Genomic DNA, 24,963 nt, shown 5'->3' with positions numbered 1-24,963 from the left:
TAAAAATTAATCGCAGTAAGAATAATTCCTGTTTCTATTACTTCTATTTGAATATAACAAATAAAATGTTTCTAAACATTGTGCATAGTTTCATTTAGGATGCCTGGTATATTTGAAGAGCAGTCTATCTTTGGCTCAAATTCATTGCAAATCTTAAAAAAAAATTTTTTTTAGTCTTTTATTAACTTTGTAAATGCACTTATAATATATTCAAACATAAGATTATTATCGATAATAATTCTTAAATGTTAAAATAATTCCCATTTCTTATAAGACTTAATGCTTCATTTTCACTTCCAGTGTTAAATTTTTTATTTCTTGTCTACATCTCTTTTTCCATATAACTAAATATTTAGTTTCATTATTGGTTTTATTCCTTGAGAAAATATAATGAAATTATTCATATCATTGGTCATTATTCATATTAAACATTTCTTGGTTATTAGTTAACTAATAAAATACAACATATCATCAAGAAAAAAATGTAATTTATAGTGCTCGATTATAGAGATTAGAAATAGGAGTGAGCGCAAGATACTTTCCTGTAGCGCTTTGATTCATTTCTAATATTTTCAGAGGTGCATCTAATTTTCAGAAGTTATCAAACTTTATATGTGGTAAAAAGTGATCTAAAATAACTTCTGAACAGATTCAATACCAGACCTGTTTTTTCTCATATGTAAAGTTTTTCTAATAGTATCTCATTTTGATAGCCTCAAATGCTGTAGTCATATCAAGGAGAATCGGTATTATTATTTCATGTTTATCTGAAATCAACTCTCTATAACTGGATTGAAATCAGTAAAAAACATTTCTTTTTTTTACTAACAAAATCAATAAACTGTGAGTAGACTATATATTTCAAAACGTTTCCACTGAATGGCTGTATAATATTAGGCCTCAGCCGATAGTTGAAACCTCTGCAACAGGTGTTACGTATAATATTTTTATTTTGCCCTACACTTCAAATGCTAGATTATTATTTATAATGTTAAGTACAAATTTATCAAAAGATTCATAATTTTCCTTATATAATATTCCTTAGATTAATATTATCAAACCTTTATAAACTTTGCAGCGAACAGAGAATATATTTTTTTTAAATTTACACTGATGTATGTTTAAATTCACAGATTGGCTTATTTCCTACTAAACTATTACGATTATAATAATAGTCCATGTGAATACACGCATTTAAACCGATCGATCACTTGTATAATATTTCGGATAATACTTTCATAGAATTTGTTGAGTTTATCTGTTTGTTACACGAGTTATTGATTACTGCACCGTTTTTTAAAACATATCAGGTGATCTATCACCTCAGTATCAACTAATTAAATGTTTTCTGCAGTTTCTAACAATCGTTTTGACAATTCCAAATTACAACTTAATTTTTAACTTTTCTGGTCAGTCTAATAACCGATTCTAATTAGTTTATCTGAAATTTTGGCGTTACGGGTCGTTTAAAGTTTTAGTTTAAGTAAATTGTAGTACGCATCTAATTTCTTATTTTATTTAAGGAAAACCTTAAGTTTTCTTGGAAATAAGAAAGCTATAATTTCAAACAAAAATTTTTCAAACGAATTGATACAACGATTAACAAAAGTGAATCTCAAAAAATTAATCCGTGATACGTGTAGAAATTGAAAAAATGCAAATAAATACCGTTTCATTATTATTAATTACTCGATAATATATTCCTTCTATTTCTATATATGAGAATTAGCGAGCGATCCGTATTTTATGAAAGGTGTACAGTAATCCTGCCGAATCTGGTTTGGCCTGAACCGAGGAAGGAAGAAAAAAGTTATGAAATTATAAGGAAGGACAAAAGAAAACTGTAACAAAGAGAAAAATAATGAGTATAAAAAAAGCGATAAGATACTAAAAAACAGATTAAATTGATAACGTTAAAATACACATTAAAATACTCATTACCGTGCGATATGACTCCTTCTTCGAGTAACGCTTGCCACATACCGATCGCCTGTTGTCTGCTTTCAATCTGAGGTGCTAAATTTAATAACCAATCGATCAATTCGCTGCCGCTGGCGCATCTTCTTACGATCATTCTACCTCCGGACGATTTCCTATCTCTTAAAACACCGGACATGTCGTTCAACAGTAACGTTCGTAAAACCCATCCTGCTCTTGCCATCGCTACACTCGGACTCTAAAAAATTCATACATGCAAAAATTATTATATTTACTGGTCAAGTTAAACGGTTACCCGTTAATTTATGTAACTTATAAGGTAACAAGAACGGTAATATATATAGCGTAAAAAACATTGGACATTTTTCTATCGTAATTTTCTGCAATAAAAAAGGGTGTCGGATTTTCACCGACCTAGACGAGCGTTACGTAGAGGCGAGGGATTTTATTTCACTTTATTATTTACGATACGTTAATGAAAATACAACGCGTCAAGATGCCACGACATATAAAAAATTTACTGGATCACTTCATAAGCAAATTTCAAAAATGTTACTCTAGTATTAAATTCTGGATAAATTATATTAAATTAAAGCGTAATATAAAAATACGAAAGACTACCGGAGAGAAATGCGAATTCGTTCGATTATTATTAAAGTTTTCTTACGTCCTGACACCGCTTGTAAACTTCATCGGGTCACACATTGTCTAATAGAAATATCTTGATGCTTAAAAACAATTCATCCGATTAAATAACATCTTCACTCTTTCAACAGAAGGACTGTAGAGTGAACAACATTACTCTTACGGGTATCCGGTATATTTCCTGACACCGTTCTATCGTAGAAAACCGATGGCGAACGTAGAGTTTTGCTCTGTGGTTTGAATATAATCGGACACAGCTACTTCTTTCCCAAATATTATTTCTATTTTTCCAACGTATTTATACCGATCGGTTACTTTCATAGTACTACTACGAGATGAACCCGTCTAAAAATAAAATCTACCTTAAATAGTAATATTTGGATGCTAAACGCAGTAATTTTAGGAGTCGCTCTCAAATACGGCGGGTATCTTCAGTAATAAAAAACGTCTTTTGCAAGCCTTAATAGAGATAGTAATGAATGAAGAGGTTTTCGGCCGCCTTCTTGGCCGAACAAAAATACATTCTGTATCGTTGCATTTCAATCCATCGATCCCACCAAATCGCAGTTGATGTTTAGCCCTACTAGCGACAATTCATTCGGTTTAACGCAGGAACTGGCTGTACAGTGAACGTTATTACTCTCAGAGAAAATAAATCGGTACAAAGCACTCAGATGCTTCGTACATATCGCAGTCGTAAGAAAAGCTCGGAGACTTTAAGACGTCTGAGTAAAAACACGGTGTAAGACTGCACTTTACGACTTTAAAGGCGTATATTCTTTTCTGTAGTAAACGATATATTACCCACAACGCTTAGATTAAGCAGGGGAATTAAACATCAGTAATAAATTATAATTACCTCGGTAATCGGGTCGGCAGGATTTGGTATATCAGGACTTTGTGTCCTTTTACCGCTGCCACCGCTACCGCCACCGGTGTTGTTAGAGATGAGTGGTGGCGGGGGAGATTGTCCTCCTCCCCCTCCTCCTCCTACTCCGCTTTTATTACTGTTAGGTGGTGAGGGAGGGGATTGGCACTTGTTGGTCGGTGGAGATGCAGGTGCGGCTGGATGGCATTTTGTTGTGGTACTTCCACCCGTTGTTGTTGTAGTTGTTGTTATGACCGTCCCCAGCCCTAAAACAGAGTAAAAAAAAATTATAAACATATTATTATTAACAAGAATGAAGTATCCGCCTACGCGATATAGCAAGCCAAACTCCATTCGTCATTTAATGTTCGTTCCGATATCTCATAAAGTTTACTCACAGACCTCACCCGACTATTAACATCGTCCCGTAAATGAAACCGCATTTCATCTGAAAAAATTACATCCGAAATTTTCTCTCCTTTTTCTGTTATAAAATACAAAATCCACCGGTAATATTCAATACGTCTGGGAGAATCAGCATCGCGTATAATCGATGCGGTGAAGTTTTTGCTAAGGGTGTAGTTTTAAATGTTTAGTCGTTGCTCTGGCTGTACTAATCCTTGACATTTCTGCACGTTGTGCCGATTTTTCCATATATTATTTTGAATTTTGAGCGATGCGATCGGAAATACCGCCCGATTATTTCTCTCAGATAGATGACGTTCCGGACTCAGACTTTTTTTTGGCAGATTTTTGCCGATCAAGTTCCGTACGACATTACGATACGGACGTCGATCGAAGACTATATACCTTTGTCGAAACAATTCCTTTAAGTATTCTTAAAGGAACACGTAAAGAAAAAATACGAGCTTCAAGCGATAAAACTAATTTTACACACCGAAAAAGAAATAGAAAAAAGCTTCTACGGTCGAGGAAATGAAATGTTGCCGACGATAAAACACGAAACTCAGCCGTTAGTCACGCTGCTGACGATATTAAAGAACAAATTTAAATCGCACTTTATCGTCTGAGATCCAGATTTTTGTTTAGGTGCACGGTTACATTTACAACAACATATACAAGTTTTATAGAGGTGAATCCGAAATCGACCATCGATCAGACATGCAACGCTTCACTGTATTGATGACAGTGAATACACCTTATGTTTTGTCAAAAAGAAAACTCGTCACGTAATTTATCTTACGGTTAAATCCTGTTTATGGTAAAATTACATAATATTAACGTTTTCACAGATTTACTTTCCGAGGAGGCGTATATGATTTCGATCGTCCATTATTTCGTATGAATTTGTCATTGTATGAAAAGAAGTTATACATCCTTTTGTTTTATTTTGATAACGATTAGTTTCCCCGTATTTTATCTTCTATGTGCATTCCTTTTATATACGCCGGTTATTTATCTAAACAATTAATTATCTCGATGAAACCAACATTTCTTAACTTCCTTTATGTTGCGACTATTTTCAGTCGTTATGCTTTTCGTTAAAGAAACTCTTCCTCTTATTACATGCTAATTAAAGGCGCTATTAATCACAATACAGTAATTTTTTACATTCAGGTGGAATGAATTTTCATTTTCTATTACTACTAAGACTGGTTTTTAAATGACACAAACTCTTTATTTATTTTGAATATTTTTACTTTACCGGCTGTAGCTTTATAGTTGATGCTGCTGCTGCAGCGTTGCTATAAAGGGAACGTACAACGATCGGTCAAAATTTTTGGTACAAGGTTTTTTCAAATTTCGACGTTTCAAGACCGCTTGGGTCCAAAAAATATTATAGAAATTAACTGAAGATTTTACGTAACTATTTCCCTGATGCGTCGGCCTGTATTTTGTTTAATTTGTCTAGACCGGTCGATGTGTATTCTATGAAAACGGCAAAAAAGAATTCTCTTCAGAAAAATTGACGGAATCAAATTTTAAACGAAGTTAAAAAAGGGGGAATAGCTGCCGTTTTGGATTTTTCAAAGTTAATTATTTCGTAGATGACGTCGTCGATAAAAACGGCAGACAAAGTGAAAATACGGGGTGGATAGCACAGATGGGGCATCGGCCCGCGTGAACCTTTTTTGTTGATTATGGTGTCCCGAATCGACCCCGTAAGTTCGGCCAAGACTTCCTGGGACACTATGAATACAAGCCTGTATGCTTATTTATTTGTATAGTAACAACAGGCTTACGCCCTCTTACACTTATTAGATGATGAATGAATTTTGTAGAATGTGAAAAATACCAGACCTATCCGGGATTCGAACCTGGGACCTCCGGATAAAAGGCCGAAACGCTAACGCTCCGCTACGGAGATCGGCATCATTTTATTGATGTCTTTATATTTATAAGGTATAGCTTTCTGTTTTTGTGAAACTATCTAATAAAAAACACATAATTCATTTTATATTTATTTCTTTTATATTATAACAAATTTTATTTAACGTAACTTTACGTAAGATAATTAAATATAAATTTTAAAAGTTAATTTTATAAAAATTAAACTTAATCTCGGATAAAAATTAAATATTAAAAGGGTAATGTTATCGTCAAACAAGATATCGTTAAAAGAAAAATTATTAATTTATCTCTAACGACACTTTTTAAGAATTCTATCTTAATGGAATAATTTTGCTTAAGCTCGAGGGAGACTAAAATACAAAAAAAAAATCCTTCGAATGAAGGAATATCAGGATAAAAGAACGGAAAATAATAATACGATGATAATTTATTCTCGTTAATAGAATTTCAAAGACATTTTATTATAATAATGCAAAATTAACATTAAGTAATAGAAAAAGAAAACGTACCTAATATTTAATAAAAATAATCGATCTCTCTTTTCCTAATCCTTTTATTAAAAAAATAAATAAACAATAAACATTTACAGGAAATGAAAAAATGAAAATCAAACTATTGCTGTAAAATATGACATGAGCTTCAGCGCTCTCTAATGAAGTTTTGCGAACGAATTTTCCCCTAATAAAAATTTAATGAAAACGAACCTAAAATAATCATTTAAATCGCTAGATAAACAAACAAACATACATGCAGATATTCTGATATATATATTTTCTTTATTTATATATTATATATATAAATAAATAATAAAAATTGAAACAAACTTCGTAAATGGGTTTTTTTTTTTTGAATTTTGAATACAACTAATATAAGGTATATTTTACAACACTTCCCAGATAATAATAATAATGAAAAGAATAAAATAAAAAAAATACTAGTTACGATTGAATTTAATCACGAAAAGTATAAAAAGGGGAAACAGAATAATGATTATTCCGTTATAACACTCATAAATTTTAAAAACTAGAACTTAATCGTTACACGGTCGAAATTTTATTTTTGTAGTTTTATACGCCGGGTAAAATTTAAGTAAAAGATTTGCGTAAAATCGAATGAAAATTCAAAAATACTTTCTGAAAAGAAATGTTTTTTTCGCAATCTTCTTTTGAGTATTTGGTATCTTGAAAAATACAAAATTATTCAACGAATAGTAATATAAAATTTATGGAACAATGGGAGAGGGGAGTGAGAGAGAGAAGAGATAGAGTATGAATGAGAGAGAATAATTGATTCAATAACTGTCTAAGAGAGATAGAGGAATAAAGGAAAACATGTGTGCCAGTGTGTGTGTGTGGTTTCATGAATTTTGTATCCAGCTGCATTACATAGATTGCAGCTGCCTTATTCATACGTATATTGTTTTATCAGCGCCTGTTTATCATTGTTACCGGGTTCAATTTATAATGATCCGCTTGAAGTTTTAAATAGAAAGGTTTTTAAGGAAAAGGTTTTTTAAAATTCTACATGAGCGGTCGACTAGTGAACTGCAAGAAAAAATCACACAGGTTTACCAAAAACAGGATGAGAACCAGTCCCCGGTTGAAAAAAGGTAATTTTAAAGAAAAACTTTTTGAAACTTTTTTCTTTCTTCGAAGCCTTTCATAAAAAAATACATCCCCGAAAATTTAAATTTAAAAATAGTTTCAATAAGACGGGAGGAGATTTAATTTTAGGTAGATTTCTTAAGAAAGCTACCTGTTGTAATGGGTACCACGATTCCCATGACTTCCGGAAAATTTCGACATATCTTCGCATTTCACATCCCCCAAACCCCTAAAACCACCATCAGCTCAAAAGTTTATATATATATTTCACTTTCTTGTGAACACGATAACTGGCGTAATTACGCGCCAATCACTATCAAATTGTCCGTTAAAAATAACCGTCCCAAAATCTCGGTCGAGTTCGTTAACGGCCAAAATCGGACCTCGGACCATAGGGACGGAAATGGTGGGGCGGAGGGGCTTTTACGAAAAAACGTAAAAGTTATACATAGATGTTAGATGTAAAAGTTATACATCAGTATAACTTTCTTATTAAGTGAAATATCGAATTCGTTGAAAGTTTCTACTATTCTTTTGATAAGGGCCTAAAACTTATTTAAGTAAAGTTTTATGATATCATCTACCGTTGGCCAAGGGGATGGAAAAAATTGCGTTTCGAGGACAAAAAAAAAATCATACCTCCCATAATAGGCACGGTTTAAAGTGGTCGTTAATCTCTAAAAATTACCTAAAACTTTTGTCTGAAACAATTTTTGATATTACCAACCCTTACGGCAAGGGATGACCAAAATATTGCTGGAATTGTAAGAAGATGGGGCTTGTCGTACGCTAAACATGTGAAACTTCTTTTCACATGCAACCGTTGTCGAATTGAATAAATTTGATGTTTTTCTTAACCTTATGGCGGAAATCTTTTTATCACCTATTTAGCACCGGTGAAATTGAAATCTACCTCCGCCTTCAGGTGTGCCGAAAGGAATTTAAAAAATAAAAAATAAAACAAAGATTTTATCTATATATAATTAAAACATCAGTGGAGTAAATTGTTGTAATATTATTCAACGATTATTTCGTTTAAATTATTCTGTAATATTTAGTGAAAATCAGGTTTTACCGTTCACGGATTACACCGTATAAATATTATAATAAAGACTAACTCAAATAGCGACCTTTATTTAAGTTTTATTTAAAATCATAGATAAAATGAGAATAAAAAATTGATTTTCAATTGTAACTTAAATTAAATATATATATAATTTCAAATTAAATATAACTGAAAAGTTATACGTTTCATATATAAATACAGAGATTGGCCAAACTTCAGTGACCGGTTCAGAACATCAAAATAAACAAAAACATTCGTACGGGCAAACGCTATCTCGCTTCATTTTACTTCATTCCGCCGTTTTTGTTTTTTCAATAAAAAGTTACATCTTATGTACGGATTGAGATACTAAATTAAAATTTACTGAACGTGTACACGAGAGCATCTTTTCCAAAATAAGTTTACAAATTTCAAAATGGCCGCCATTTAAATCATTATTAGCTTAATATTAGTTTTATCGAATTATATTTTATTATATTAAACGTCAAGTCTTTGTTTATGAACAAAATTAGACCTCATTTTTTTAAAATCGGTTGATCAAAAGCTGAGATATGGCTGAAAGTGAATCGACAAAATTATGCGTTCTGATAATTTTGTGCTGTTTTCACTTCCTTAACTGTTTGAATTAAAAATAATTAATCGTAATTTCTGTTAATAGTAATAATAGAAAGGCACAAAATTGTTAAGATCGCTTAATTTTTGCTATCATTTTAACAATTTCAGCCATATCTCAACTGTTTATCGGTGAATTTAAACAAATGACGTTTGTTTATATAAGGCCTAATATTTTTATTTGGTAAAATATAATTAGATAAAACTAATATTTACGGTGTTATTAATCGTTTAACAAATTATATTAGCAATTATAAATTATATCGTCATTTTGGTATTTTGAAAGTTAAAATGTTCAATCTTATTTGTTTTGTAAAAGATATTGTCGGGTAACCGTTCATCAAATTTCATTTAAACATTTCATTCCGTTCTTAAGATATTAATTTTTATTGAAAAAAAAATACAAAATGTAGGAGAGAAAAAATGAAGCGAGACAAAGCATTTGTACATGTGAATTTGTTTGTTTATTTTGATGTCCCGAATCAGTTCCTTTAATATGGCCAACGGCCTTTAAACAAGTAAATGAAAAGAAAAGAAAAATATTACGGATCACTATAAAAAAAAAAATGTTTTTTGAATGTTTTGTTGTTATTGAATTTATTTCATCCCGAGATTTGATAAATGAAAAAACAAAATAAAATTTGGTTTCCTTTCTAAATTTAACATTTGCTGAAATAGGGTAGATATAAATTTTTTTTTCAGAATGTGATTTCATTGGAGATTGAAAATATTAATACGAGAAAGATGACAAGTTTCGTTGCTTCTTTATAGCTTAACAAAAAATAAAATTATCTGAATAAAATTTTATCTTAAAAAATCCTCAAAATTCAGTAAATTTTCTGTAAAAGAATTATTCAAATCGATCTTTAAACCGATATCTTTACAGACGGATATCATTACAAGGACACGGATATTCTCATCGATGAATGAAAAACAAATAAAAATTACTTACCGAACATTTTAAATACGTTATTATTTATGAATCTTCCACTCTCCAAAAACAACCCTAATATTAAAATCACTGTACTTTACAAAAAATAACGACAAACGTTGTAACAGTTTTCGACATACGCACGGAACGGTGAGGGTAGGCTATCTTAAAGATTTGAATTTTTATGAAAAAAGTCACATACTGTGTGTGTATCGACGATTAAACAGACTGAAGGAAAAGCAGTACAAAATAAAGCTATGAGTAATCTAAGTGATGAAAACAGAATGGTATATTTTAATTTTACTAAGGGGGAAAGTATGATTCATCAGTGCGGGGAAAACTTTGGGGATGTGTGTGTATATATATACACACACACAGTATACATTCCCATTACGCACCACGCAATCAGAAGATATGACTGTTTACTTTTCTTCCTCATCCCTCATACTTCATAGTACAATATTAATCGATAACATAGAAAGCAGAATAAAAAAAAATAAGTAAAAAGATAAAGTAAATTAAAGTAAAAGTTAACAAACCTTTTTTTTATAATTTTACATTAAAAGAAACCACAACGATGTAAACGGTGAACGTAAGGTAAAATAGAAAAAATATAAATGTTAATAATTAAATAACGCAAAACACATCTCGTAAAGTACTTTTTTAGACTCCGGGACCACCATTAGGTATTGCTTCAGAGGATGTGATGAAATGACAATTTTGTAGCGTGTGAAAATGTCAAATCTGACCGGGATTCAAACCCGGGACTTCCGGATGAAAGGCCGAGAAACTGTCGCTCGCACCAAGGAGGCCGACAAATAATAAAGTATTTATGATTCTGTATAATAAAATAATCCGTAAAATAAATCTTTTATTCCGGTCGATGTAGAATAAAATTATGCAGAACGTAAAAAAGAACTACTAAATAATTCGCCACATATTTACATGAAAATTACACGCACCAAAAATCTGGTCGATATCTTCATTTGTTACCGAAAAATTAAAAATAATAGCCGGGTTTAAAAAAATCAAAATCCATTTTAACCCTTTAAACTTGGAATTTCAAAAAATCGTTTCTTAGCGTGCACTTACACCGTAAGAAGAACACGCGTATAAATTTTCAACGACTGATCTTCATTAGCTTTTGCCGGGGGTTTTGATGAATCACTCGGTCAGAACAAGGCGCTTTATAAGTACATGATACGCCCAACGGGCCGGTTTAGCGGTTAACTTGTCGCAGATCAGTTGTTTAACAGCTGATTTTCCAAGTCGAAGGTACTGAGGTTCAAATCCTAGTAAAAGTTAGTCATTTTTATACGGATTCTAAACTAGATTGCGGATACCGGTGTATTTTGCCGGTCGGGGTTCAATTAACCACACGTCTCAGGAACGGTCGGCCTGAATCTATATTAGACTTCATTTCATTTCCAAGTTATACGTATCATCATCATCTCGGGTCACGGTAAGAGTTGTTTATTGTTCACTAATTGAATAAATTTTAAAGTAGAAATTAGGGGGGAAATACGTAATATACGTAAGCATAAAACTATTTAATAATGATGACCAGCTTAGCGCTAAAACAGAAATTATTATGGGCGTTTCAATGCATTAGTCATACATATTTGTAGCATTTTCTTGATGTAAATCCAGAAAAGTGCTTGTTTCAATTTATTTATTTTGTATCAAATTTTATTCGTTTTGAATATTCAAAGTGACTTTAAATTTTTGCATTGTCTTCATTTTTTTTTTAGTATTTTCTTCTAACTTTTCTTACTTCGGAGGGTAGGTAAACTAAGGTTTCATTTGAGATTTTCTATTGTACTTCTGTTTCCTTCTTTGTCGTCGGAACACGGGAATAAGGGATGTCTACAAAGTGCAATGGAAAGGCGTCGTTAAAAAAAAAATATCGTTATTCTATTTTATACATTTTTATTTGAAGGTGCGGTTTTAATAAGTAATAACGATTTTTTTTTTATTATAAGTAAAAAAAAGTAATAAATAAAGGTTTGGCTTATATTCGAAAGAATACAGTAATTAATGTATTTTTTTTTGTCTCCTACATTTTGCCAGTTGTTTTGACATAAGAAATAAATTTATAGAGCGGAGGTTTTTTCCCAAAACCCCTCTTTTACGGCTACAGTATAATACTATTAGATTAGGTTTAAAATGGAGCTGATCGATCCGACATAATTCGACGTAAAGATTTATATACTCCTATCTTACCGTTTAATCCCAATTTTACATCTTTAAGAAAAAAGGAAAAAATCTGATGCGGAGACCACATGACTTCCTTGTATGCCTATTAAATTACACGTATAATTTTTTTAAAGAAAAAGTAAATAAAATTTTATTTCTTCAATAACTTCTGATATTTTTTCATATTTATTATTATCGAATAATTATTTATCGTAATAAGATATGCCGTTGAAAAGCTCTCAATGAGGGCTTAATATTGCAGTTAAGAAAAATTCCAAAATCCAAATTGTTTTGGATTTATCGTTTAACGGCTATTAATTGATGTTTAACGGATGGTTCGGATTAACGGCTAATCGTTTTTGAGTTATGCGAGATGCATTATGTACGTACAGACATCACGCCGAAACTGGTCAAAATGGATTCAGGGATGGTCAAAATGGATATTTCCGTTGAAATCTGAAACCGACATTTTTCGGGATCACAATGCTTCCTTTACTTTGTACAAGTAAAAAGAGAGACCGACCTAAAAGATTAAAACCCACCTGAGAGAAAGAATGTGCTAAAATTCAAGTCGTTTTAAATTTAGAACATCAGCCTCGGTTGTATTGAAGTAATCTTAATTCGGGGTATTCTTGAAAAAAATAAAAATAAAACCGTTTTACTTTTCAATCTGATATCTTTATAATTTATAATTATTCGTAAAAATATCAATTTTTTTCTTATTGTATTTTTTTCTCTAACATTCAGTACTTTTGTAGAGATCTTTGCTTCATCAGAACGTCTAGTGGAAATTAAATTAAAAAAATAGTTACTACATTAAAATACAGATACAGATGTGTGTGTGTGCGTGTGTTTACCATATCAGCTACCGATATAAAATGAAATAGTATTGTTATTTCTATTTACAGATATTTTAACTATTGTTTTCGATTCTGTAATTTCAATATACATTTTAAGATAGCTAAAGCTATCTTAAAATTTGAATGGATTATTAAAATAAACCATTCAAATTTTACTCGTTCCTTAACTATATTTACATTGCTACGACTGTAACAGCAAATTTCACGTCAGGACCTGGACCGGAGGAACTGAGGGATCGATGTCGGATGTATCAGACACAGCAGAATTCGACATCGAGGCCTTCAGGAAAATGGTAAAGAGTAATAAGAAAGGATGGCCTAAAGGAAAACCTAGGCGATAAAAGTTAAAAGAGTAAGATCAAATATCTTAATTGAGATTTTTAGAAATAAATATAATTTTAATGTTTAATTACTATAGATATTTGAGATTGAATATAAGTGTTTTTCGTGTAATGTTAAATGGCAAGGGCTCTTTATATCTTTCTCATGTTTTCGTTTAATAGATTTTATTGATGCGTATATCAATCTAGATTACTGACAAGTTTTGTTTTGAGAGTTTTTGACTAAATTTCGTAAGAAATGGCTAGAAATATTTTTAAAATGACAAGGGCCTTTACATCCTTGTTATGTTGTGTTTTTATGGGGTTTTCATTAACCATCGACAAGTCTTTTTTAGATGCTTTTTTATTTTGACCAGTCGTTCACTTTATCACCTGAGTTTTTGTTTTTGGGGAAAGGAAAATACATTTTGTATTTTGACTATGTCGCTAGAGTTTTCGTACCGGAAGGATATAGAATCTTTTTTCTTTTTCTTTTTTGTTGTGAAAGGGGCTAATGACCGTAGTAGTCGATGCTCCTAAAACTTCAACAAAAAAAAAAAGATTATTTTTCTTATAAAAGTTAAAGATTTAACCGTAAACAAGTTCAGTTTTCTTAAGGAATAACCTCGCACTTAATTAAAATTATAGGGTGTGTCATTAAGTATTCAACAAATAAAGTAGATGATTAGGGGATCTAATAAATTTGAAATTCAAAAAATACTATAGAACCTAAAGGGACGTATAAATACATCAAAATTATCTGATTTTACAACAAAAAAAAAAGAAAGAAGATATTAGAACTGCATTAGTCGTAACAAAACACCTACGCGTGTGTGATAACTCGCGTATTTATTACTAGATTAATTAATTAAATATTTACCTTCATACTATGCATACGGGGCTTTATCTCGTCGCTAATTGATTACACATTACAGTAGGAAATTAGAAACGGTAATCGAATAAGAGATTTTATGAATACAAACACACATAATTACAATCGACAGGAGAATTATTTTCAGCGTAGAAGCTTATACATTTATACATATTAAAATGATTTTTGTAACCGGAATCGGTTAGTAATTCCTATTCGTATAAATAATATCGAATTAATTATTTCAAATCGGATTTCGTATTTAATACACAGAACGGTATAAATAATAACCTCTTTGGTGATTTACAATTAAAATTCGATTTGTATCTCTATGTTTACATTTAAAATTAATCTATTTCAATTATATAATTAATAAATATTTATTTAGGTTAGTGTTGTTTGCATATTTATTCTTTTATTTCTTTTGTTTATTTTATAATAATAAGTTTTCCATCGTGTCGAACAGTCAAAATTAGAAAAATTAGAGTCACCTTACGGTGTGCTATATCAAAATCTACGTAACGTTAGCTTCACTCCAAAAATAAAAATAAATATTCGATAAAGAAATTTTGAAAAGATAAAAAAGTAAATGTTTATATGTTGATATAACGCAAACATGTTTATATTTGTATTGAATACCGCGAGTACCGTGCAAAGGCTTGGGGTATAGAGTGTCCCCAAAGGTGTTGGTCAAACTTAAGAATTTAATTCGGAACATTAAAATAAATAAAAAAAATATTGTTGTGAACAAATAACCTATCTCGGTTTGTTATCTCTTTATTTACAATTTTGCATGTTTTCAGAAAAGATATGACTTACGAACGGATTGAGATATTTTAATGAAATCTGTGTACATAATAACGGACGGTACACGCTCGGTCTGTTTCCAGACGTAAGGGCGTTGGGAGTCGCCGCATGGATCTCCTTGAACCGGCATGTGACTCGGTTCCTTTCTAGGCATGGCGCATTTCGGAACAAGCTGGCTCAATTTGGCTCGACTGACTCGGGTCAGTGTCCTGTTGTTTAGTATCGGATGATGCATATTATGTATTGTACGTCTGCACAAAATATGGATTTAGGCGTGTAGAGGTGGTCAGGGAGCTTGAGGGTATCGGTTCGAGTCTGGATCTCCGGCTAACTAAAAAGTTAGAAATGAGTGGCTCATTGTTGAAAGATTTTTAAGGTTTTGGCGCTCGAAAGGATTGCAGAGGGTGTTTAGTGTACAACGGTAGACTGGGCGGCTAGGGACCGCCCAGTCTATTTGGGTGATTTTCCGCCAGACTAGGCCAGAATTGTGCCCAGTAGTTGTACGGTATGTTCGCGGGTTGATTTATAGATAATTTTGGATGCTTTAATAAGGTAGGTCAAAATTGCGATGTCGCGAACAATTCTTGAGGGTATGAGATTAATATTTTGTTACAGCTCAATTTGTAAATTTTTATTCTCTATCGGTTTTTTGAATCGGTTTAGGTGAGTTTGAAAAATATATTTTGTTAGGCGATGGGTTTCAACACCGATGGAAATGTCTTTCGAGGCATTTGAATCTGTGGCATCCTGATAAGAGGCCATATTGATGACCGAAATGTCTAATCAGATGTTGAGGGTCTAGAAGATGATATCTGGTAATGCCCATCAGGGCTAGGAACGGAGGAGGTAGTGTGTCAAACGGGATCCTCAGAAGGCGAGTGTCTTCCCCTATGGGGTCAGGATGTATATAATGGAAATTTTACAACCATGCGTGAGGAGTTTTTGAGGCTAAAATGTTGTATCCTGCACCTGTCTGGGATCATCGAATGAGGTATAAGTGTTATAGGAATATTTTGTTGAGAGCCCAGCGTCTCCTATTATTGTCAGTGATTGTTGGCAATTGAACTGCCTCTCGCGCGGCAGTCCTTGTTATTACAAATGATAAGCCTATTGATATCCTTTCCACCGATCGTCGATTACGTTACGATGACAAAAAGATAAGCCGACTCGCTTTCTGGCGCGAGCGAGAAATAGAGGACTAAGGATTCCATTTGTGGCAGATCAGGGGGAATGAATCGTCTGATGCCCGTTACACGCACGGTATTTTCTTGGATATAAAAGGCTTACAAGTTGTTAGATGGGTTTTCCCAAGCGGCATATTATACAGTTTCTTTCTGAACACGGTTCTTTTAGGGATAAATAGGCTAGGTGTTGCTCGACTGGCTCAGGTCTATTACGGAATGCAGAGTCGTTGACAATGTACACCGTGTCATGCATGTCTGTCCAAAGTATGAAGCTGAACGTACTAAAATAATTAGAAATCTTACAAGAATTGATTCTGATTGATTTGCAAGTGAAATCTGATTTGCAAGCAAAACCCAAAAGGAGTAGAATATAATTCCTTAGGTGTTTGGCCCTGCAGAAGGCGGCTGAAGGGGTTTGTTGTTCTAATAGAGAGTAGCAACCGGGTGGTTAAGGGCCCTCTTGGGCGCTCACTTTGCCAAGATAGGCGTTTTGGCATCGAGACCCGGTTAGTTTATACGTTCGAATTAAGTACAGTATTTTTTTTTACTGTGTTAAAACTGTGTACAGAAGGCTGAAGGCACTGACCTCGCTTCCGAAAACAGACTCAGACCTGTAGGTAAGGCAATTAAATTTATGTTAGGGAACCCGATGTGTTATGTCAATGTTACGGAGCCGAGGCACGGGAGGGTGAAGGCATGACCTCGGTCCCGAAAGCGGACCAGACAGGTGGTTTAGTTCAATTAATTTAAAATCAGTCGGATCTCATTGGAATGACTGGTGTAATTGTTACTTTGATAATTTATTTAATTAAGCAGTCTATTCGGAAGCAGTGGTAGAATAAAATTTTCACTGTTGCGACTATCAACAATTTTACGAGGTATGAGAATAAGACCTTTGATATTATCAGACTCAGATTTATTTAAAGTTTTTGTCACTACATTCTAGCTTTTTTCTTTCACGAATAATTAATTATTATTATTCTGTATTAGAGCTAGACGCGTGGATCGCGCTTCCGCGGACTCGGTTAAACAGTTTGAGGGCAACGAAGTAAAACAGAAGAGCAAAGATGTCCAAAGAAGCCCACAGAGAAGGCCAATGCTGAGTTAAAACACAGCGATGAAAATATTTAACGAGGCGTTTCAATCGGTGGCATCACGGTAGAGCTGATGACCGAGATATGTAATCGGTATCTGATGGACGATAAAAAGACTTCCGGTAAAGCCCATCAGGGCTAGGGACGAAGGAGGAGGTGTGGCGACCGGAATCGGTCACAAGGTGAGTGTCTTCCCTTAAGATATATATAATGAAACCAGTCCTAATTATGGCTATTATTCTTGAAAATGGATTACCATTTTCTAGAGCGATTTGCGTCTTGTAACAGATCGCCTACAACCGTTTAATTTTTATATTTGTAAATTAACTACAGTATGAAACCCGATTGTAAAGTTACATTTTCTTCGTTTTTTAAGCTTCGTAGGGAATTAAAAATTCCAAATCTGATCGGAATTTGAACGTAGAACCTTCTGAATGAAAGCTACCTAACACAAACATACGAGTCTAAATATGATTACATGATAGCATTTATTATTGTTATCATTATTACTATTATTACAATTTTTTTTTAATATATCTTTTCATTTTAAAAATATCATCTTCATGTTTTCCTTAATAAAAATCTGGCATGGAATATTTTGATTATTTATAATAGCTGTTTTTTTCTTTTTAGCAGAAATGTTTTTTGTATTTTGTTGTGAAAATATATATATATATAATTTTTTTTTGTTGGTTAAGTATTTCCTATTCGGTAATAGAAAAATAAAATTCAGGTAGAGCAGTTGAGTTAAATTCAAAAAAAAATTGATAGGTAGAGCAATAAAAAAATTCAGGAAAATAGTAAATGCACAATAAAATTTCAGCTGAGAAAATCACATTTTTATGATTCAATAATTATTTTTTTAAAGTAAATTAAAATTATTTCTGGAAAAATATTTGTCGGTGAAAAAAAAAGAAGACAATAATAACAATAATAATTTAATGTTTATGAAGTAGAAAATACGAGTATATGATGAAGTTAATAGCAAAAATAAGATCTTTTGCATAAAAATGAAAAATCTATTAAATAATATAAGATACTGACGTGAAATCTACATTTTGATATACTCGGACTCGGTCCGTCGTTATAAATTTATGAAAATCTAATATAAGCTATGAATTTATTTTTTCCTTAATTTATAAGTAATATAATTTATAAAAAATGTTTTAAGATGTTTTACATTTATTAATAAAGAAACAGTATCCGATGACCAAGTAAAGTTTTTACGTTGCTCGTATTCGGAAAGATATTCAAGGAAAACAAATTTTCATCGGTGGAGAGATTTGCGAGTGTTTCAACAAGCTTTAAGTTTTGCTAGAGTAAAGAGTCAAAGAATTTCAATAGTAAAAAGGCTAATTTCCATTTTCGACATAAACGCGTAACGAAATAACAATAAAATCGTTATCGAATGAAACATAACTGTTATTAAATAAAGTAATTTTTTCAAAGCGTATTTTGTTCGATTGCATAATCGAAAAACAATTTTACTTTTCTCACAAGTCGGTGGTTTCAACACACCTAGCATAACTGAAATTGAAAAATATGAAGAAAAAAAAATTCCTACCGCTGAACCCAAAATTTTGTATAATGTCTCTGCAAATCATCGAAATTTAACGAGGCTAGGTGAGCGTGGAATGAATCGTAATGATAATTTACTAATCGACAAAAAGTCAGGCTTTTATTTGTTTCATACGTATTATGAGTAAAAAAAAAAACAATTCTTATCGGTGATTAATAATACATCATACAGATCGCATCAAGAATCGAATTTAATTCTCATTAAACCTAATTCACTCTCTCCGAATTCAAATTCCCTCTGCCGGTAAAAAAGAAGCTACCCTTAACGTTTGCCAAGATGGATCAAGGAAACCTTGGTAAAACTGATTAGAGCAGCATACAATTAATTATAAAATTAAAAGTTCATGTTAATTATTTAAAATACGTACACGTTAACTAACGATTATATATCTCACTGCTATACAAAGAAACATCTTTTTCGTTTGCACCCGATAACCATGAAAACTTCTGAACCAATCATTACGCAATTTTAACTGTGACTTTCTTACGGTCACCGGAATGATTACCGCAGTTCAAATCTCACTACTATAATAATAATAATAATATTATTATTATTATTATCCTATCGTCTAGACCAGGAAGGAGCCGACAAAGCAGCTTCAAATAATTGGCTTGTGCAAGGAAAGTTACATTCCGAGACGGAGGGGTTTATATGTAGCATGCAGGATCAGTAGCAACAAGAAATCTTAAGAGATTTATTCTTAAGGAAAATATCAACAACAAATGTAGGTTATGTATGCAACAAAGTGAAACAATAGACCGTATAATCACTGGTTGTCCGATTCTAGCTCCGACGGAGTACACCAGGAGGCACAATAACGTGGCAAAAATTGTACACATAAAACTCTGCAGTAGATAAAAGTTAGAGTTTCAAAAAGGGCACTATTATACTAATAAGCCAGCCTCCTATTTGGAGAACAACGCAAAAAGTTTCTGGAACCAGGGAATTGTAACGGCAAAACCCATCGACTGTAATAAGCCAGATACAGAAGTAGTTGATAAAATGGAAAAAGTAACTTACCTAATAGACGTGCCATCCCAAGTAACAACATCAATACTAAACGCAATGAGAAGCTGCAGAAATATACAGATCTTGCTTTTGAAATTAAAGAAATTTGGAATCAAAAAAAGTTTATATAATCCCGATAATTATATCTGCGGACGGAATAATACCGTCTACTTTGCACAACAGTCTTGAAAAACCGAAGATCCAGTGGAAGACCCGCGCGCTAATGCAAAGGATCGTGATAATTGACGCCTGTCATGTTGCCCGAAGGCACTTAGTCAACAATAGCAAGCCTAATCTCGTTGGTATAAATTACTCTGAGTTTAGGGAATGTTACCGGCAAATATAAAACCTGTGAAATTGTGTGATAATAATAATAATAGTAATAATAAATAATGCTATAAATAAAACCTTGAAATTCTTTTGCTAAATTAACGTCGTTGATTGTCACGACTATATCGATCGTTGAAGTCACTACCGACTTCTTAAGAAGTGATTATGTTACTAAATTTAATGTGTCTGTTTAGAGAAGATAAATTTGTACTACTATCGTAGTAGAGGTAAAAATAAATTAGAACGATAATAAAATTAAAGAAAATGACGACGATTTTTACAAATTTTAAAACGTTTTGATGGTTTGAGGAATATTGAATTTCAATATCGATATCGACTTCTTCAGAAAGTTATTACGTTCCTTTACTGAATTTAACGTTATTGTCCAGTCTGGTGGCTACCTTTTTTTTGGTCCCCATTATGTATTTGCTTCAAACGATGAGATGACATGACAATTTTTGTACCGTATGAAAACTCCACAATACCTAACAAATCCTCCTCTAAAATGCCACGCTGTGCTTACCGACATCACGCTGTGCTTGCTGACATCACGACCGAAATGTTGTAGGATGAAAAGTAAGCGACCGTAATGTCCATATCTGTGGCTCAGAAAATCCCCGTGAACTCTTAAAATCCGTAAGAGACTCCCTAAAACTGAACGTTTACGGGGCAGGTCGGTTTTGCTAAAGCGAGAGTGTCAAGAGTCACTTATTCGGATATGCCGAGTATACGGCTCTGTTTGCGGTGGCCTCCAAGGTCACCCGATCTAACCTATGATTTTTTCCATTGCGATTCTATGAAGGATTTTGTGACTCCGCTACTACCGATCTACCCGATTTGAGGCTCAGGATCGAAGCGGTTGTCGCTTCCGTTATTCCAGACATGCCGGTTAAAATACGGGACGAACTATCCTGTCGGTCGGATGTGTTCCGCGCGAGGAAAGATGCTTACGGTAAACACACTTGTAGGGAAAACTATAAGAGTTACTCGTTCATTTTATTTGTAATTAATTACTGTAAGGAAAAATTGAGAGATATTAAGCGGTAACATTAAAACCCCGATATCCATTTTTAACCTGTACGTTTATGTTTTTACGATTAAAAATCATTAACAAAATACGTATAGTAAATAAATTTCGAACGGAAAATGTAGTATCAAGTTTAAAATTGTTAATCGTAGAAGAATATTAAAAATTAATTAAGTCGATGAGTTTGTTATAAATAAGTTTAAGAAAAATCGAAAAAAGAGAAACTTCTTTAGAAAATAAACAACCAAGTTAATAGAACAGGATTACATTTCAGCATTTAACTGAAATTAGTTATAGAAGGAATGTAAAAGTTTATATCTATAACGAAAGACAAATATTAAAACTGTAATAATTTTATATACAGTTTACTTTACTTCATTATATAATGAAGTAAACGGATCAATTTTTCTTTTTTTTATGAATATTTTTCATATCTTTAATATCTTAACTCCGAGGGAGCTAGAGGCTCGGATCTACTGCATAAAACGTTCCTCGAAATAACATAAATGTATCCTGAAAATTTAAAAGCGATCGGTCGGTCGGTTCTCGCGCGATGCTGTTGCAAACCGCAAACAAACAGAGATACGGAACCTCTCGAACGTTTATAAGAACGTACAAAAATATATTTGATCGAAAACTGAAGGAGATAGGTTGAAACCGGTCAAATAATAGTATTATGTCATGTATTTTTAATTTCAACTACATTTTTTAACTCATTAAGGACTAAAACTAAGCTTTTTTACGTTTTCCTACCGTTAATTTTTTTCTTTTAGAGTTTTATAGCGATGATTATTACGTTTAATCCTCTAGTGGCAACAGCTGTAGACGACTACCTTAGCCGAGAATTCCATTCGTGTAATAAATATATACTCGTATATAATCATAGGTTATCGTCTCGGTAAAATAAAATTATTCGTTTATGTATTTTAAGAATATAATATACATCGAAAACTTTTTAAATTAGTTTACGATTTTAATAATTCGTAACAATCCCTTAAAGTGTTGCAGGGTTTTTCTAATATCCGTTTCACAAAGAAGCGCGGCGAAGCGGATACAACCGTGTTATTTTTTACATTTATCGTTAAGCATTAATTTTGTTTATCTTTGTAAATAATAACGGTAACTTGTAACAGATTCTATTAATGTAACAGATTTTTAAGTTTATTTCTTTTAATTATTGAATATTAAACTTGTTTTTTTCCAGCGATTATAAAGAGATTAAGTTACGATTTAAGAATATCTTTTACCTTTTGTTAAAAGTCAAATACTTTTTTTTGTTTCTTTAAACGATAGTTTGTGTTGTCCTAAGTAGATAATGAAATGCCCGGTAATACAGGTACGATTATAGATAAGAATTTATTAATTTAGTTAATTTCATTGTAATAGAAGTTTATATTTCCTTTTTGTATTACATGTAGTTATTTATGTTATATACCTTTTTTTACTACATTTTTGCCCCACCCCACGCGGTCGAATGACCGATGAGTATTGTGTACGATATTAAAATTTGTTTCGTGTATTGTATGCGATGTAATTTAGAGTCGCTTTTATTACTATTTATTATTAACTGAAAACACCAAACCTCTTTATCCGGTTTCACCCTCCTCAAAACAACTTCAAAAAAAGTTTCCATAACGTTTCGTAATCAGTGTCGAATTTTTAGTATCGGTTCTACATATTCGAAATATCGACGGGTATTAGAGAATATCTGCTTCGGTACTTTAGAAACGTTTTGACGAAGTAATGCCGATGACAGACGGAGAATAAAGAAAAGCGTTTAAAGAAATACAGAACTTTTACCGTTTATAAAAGAGAAAAATAAAGCGGGTAGAACGCCGGTTAAGAAGAAAACTTGCACTGATGGAGGTTTTTGAACGCGTGACGGAAGGAAGGAGAAGGTTTCAACCGATTGAGATCGGACTTGAAGAGAAGTACAGGCAAACGAAATCCGATCGATCGGTTATGTGCGAGACCTGCCGGAGAGTAGAACCCTGATCGTCATAAAAAAAATCAAATACCCGATTTTCCATCAGATGTCGTTAGAAAAACTTTTATAGTTCCTTCTTCGGTTTCTATCGCTATCGTATCGAAAAATTTTAGCGTTTTAATTTAGCCACCGGTTTAAATGGTAAATAGAGGTAGTTTTTATTGAACGTTAGAGTTATTATATGTTGTGAATTTAGAATTTCCGTCGGTAGGTTCAGTAGATTTACGGAGATTAATACTGATTATCGGTAATAGAGATGACTAAAAGAAATCTGTAAACTTGAAATAAATACTCGTTACGACATTTTGAAGTAGTCTTAAGATTTAACGATCGTGATATATAGGTAATTCCATTAGTAATAATAAGGCAGTTGTTGACATCGCGGAGTTCCGTAGATCGTTACGGATTAGGTCATACGCTCGGTATAATTAAACCGAATTTCAGCTTCTTTTTTACGGAAATAAAGATGATATAAATATGAATCCCTTTATGAATCGTGAAACCTTGCTGATGCTGTGGGGCCTTGAGTGCTCAGTGATACAGAGTACCTGGACAGAATGTGCAACCGTACCGGAGAGATATCCGTTGAGAGCCAGACTAAGGAATGATTCCTGAAAGAGGGCAGCAGCACTTTCGGCAGTAGTTAAGGGCGCAGGTCAGGACAAATTAAACGGCCACATCAACATCACTCGATCTTCTGAGTACTGTGCAGCTGAAAGCATACAGCTGTTTTTTTTTTTCAAAGAAAATGTAACTCTCTACATTTTCATGTAACACAGATGGAGGCGCCTTCCTTGGTGAAATATTCCGGAAGTAAACTAGTCCACCGTTCGGATCTCCAGTCGAAAACTAATAAGGAAGGGGGTCATCAGAAAATTAAAAAAATAAAATTCTACGAGTCGAAGCGTGGAATGTTAGAAGTCTAAAAACGGTCGGAATTTAAAGAGGGAACTGGATAGATTAAATGTAGATGCAGTAGGAATTAGCGAGGTTCGGTGGGAGGAGGAAAACTACTTTTGGTCAGGTGATTTTAGAATAATTAACTCAGCTTCAAATAAAAGGCAGGCAGGAGGTTTCATAATGAACAAGAATTGCGGGAAAAGAGTAGAGTATTTTAAAATGCATAGCTATAGAATCATTGTAATAATGATAAAAGCAAAACCTAAGCCGACGATTGTTAACATCCACATTCCTAAAAGTGTCCATGATGATGAGGTAGAGTGTGTATACGAAGAAATTGACGAAGCAATTAAACACATAAAAAGGTATGAAAATTTAATAATAGTTGGAAATTGGAATGCAAGCATTGGAAAAGGCAAGGAAGGAAATATAGTGGGTGAATACGGGCTGGGCAAAAGGAATGAAAGAGGCGACCGTCTTATAGAGTTTTGCACGAAGTATAATTTACTAATTGCCAACACTCAATTTAAAAATCATAATAGAAGAATATACACATAGAAAAAGCCAGATGATACTGCAAAGTATCAGATAGATTATATCGTTGTTCAGCAAAGATTTACAAATCAACTCGTCGACTGAAAAACTTACCCTGGAGTATACACTGATAGCAACCATAATTTACTGATAATGAAATGTTGATTGCGGTTTAAAAACCTGAAAAAAGGTGTCAGATGAATCGGTGGAGTTTAGAGAAGCTTGAGGAAGAGGAGGTAAACAAAATTTTTGAAGACATTGCAAAGGTTTGAGTAAAAAAGATAATGTA

General features: G+C 32.7%; 1 protein-coding gene across 1 annotated transcript in view; it reads right to left on the bottom strand.

Moving 5' to 3' along the window:
- Epac (Exchange protein directly activated by cAMP) overlaps positions 1–19,924 on the bottom strand; it is a 75,622-nt gene extending 55,698 nt beyond the window's left edge. The window contains exons 1-3 of the mRNA XM_075381661.1: positions 19,909–19,924; positions 3,443–3,717; positions 1,942–2,176 (exon numbers count right to left, since the gene is read on the bottom strand). Of these exons, the coding sequence (XP_075237776.1) occupies positions 1,942–2,176; positions 3,443–3,717; positions 19,909–19,924 (526 nt within the window). The remainder of the gene's footprint in view (positions 1–1,941; positions 2,177–3,442; positions 3,718–19,908) is intronic.
- Between the last annotated feature and the right edge of the window lie 5,039 nt (positions 19,925–24,963).

The sequence above is a fragment of the Lycorma delicatula genome, chromosome 13 (genome assembly GCF_047948215.1).
Source record: "Lycorma delicatula isolate Av1 chromosome 13, ASM4794821v1, whole genome shotgun sequence".
Lineage (NCBI taxonomy): Eukaryota > Metazoa > Arthropoda > Insecta > Hemiptera > Fulgoridae > Lycorma > Lycorma delicatula.
Note: the sequence above shows the minus strand (reverse complement) of the source record. Positions and strands in the feature narration are given on the sequence as shown.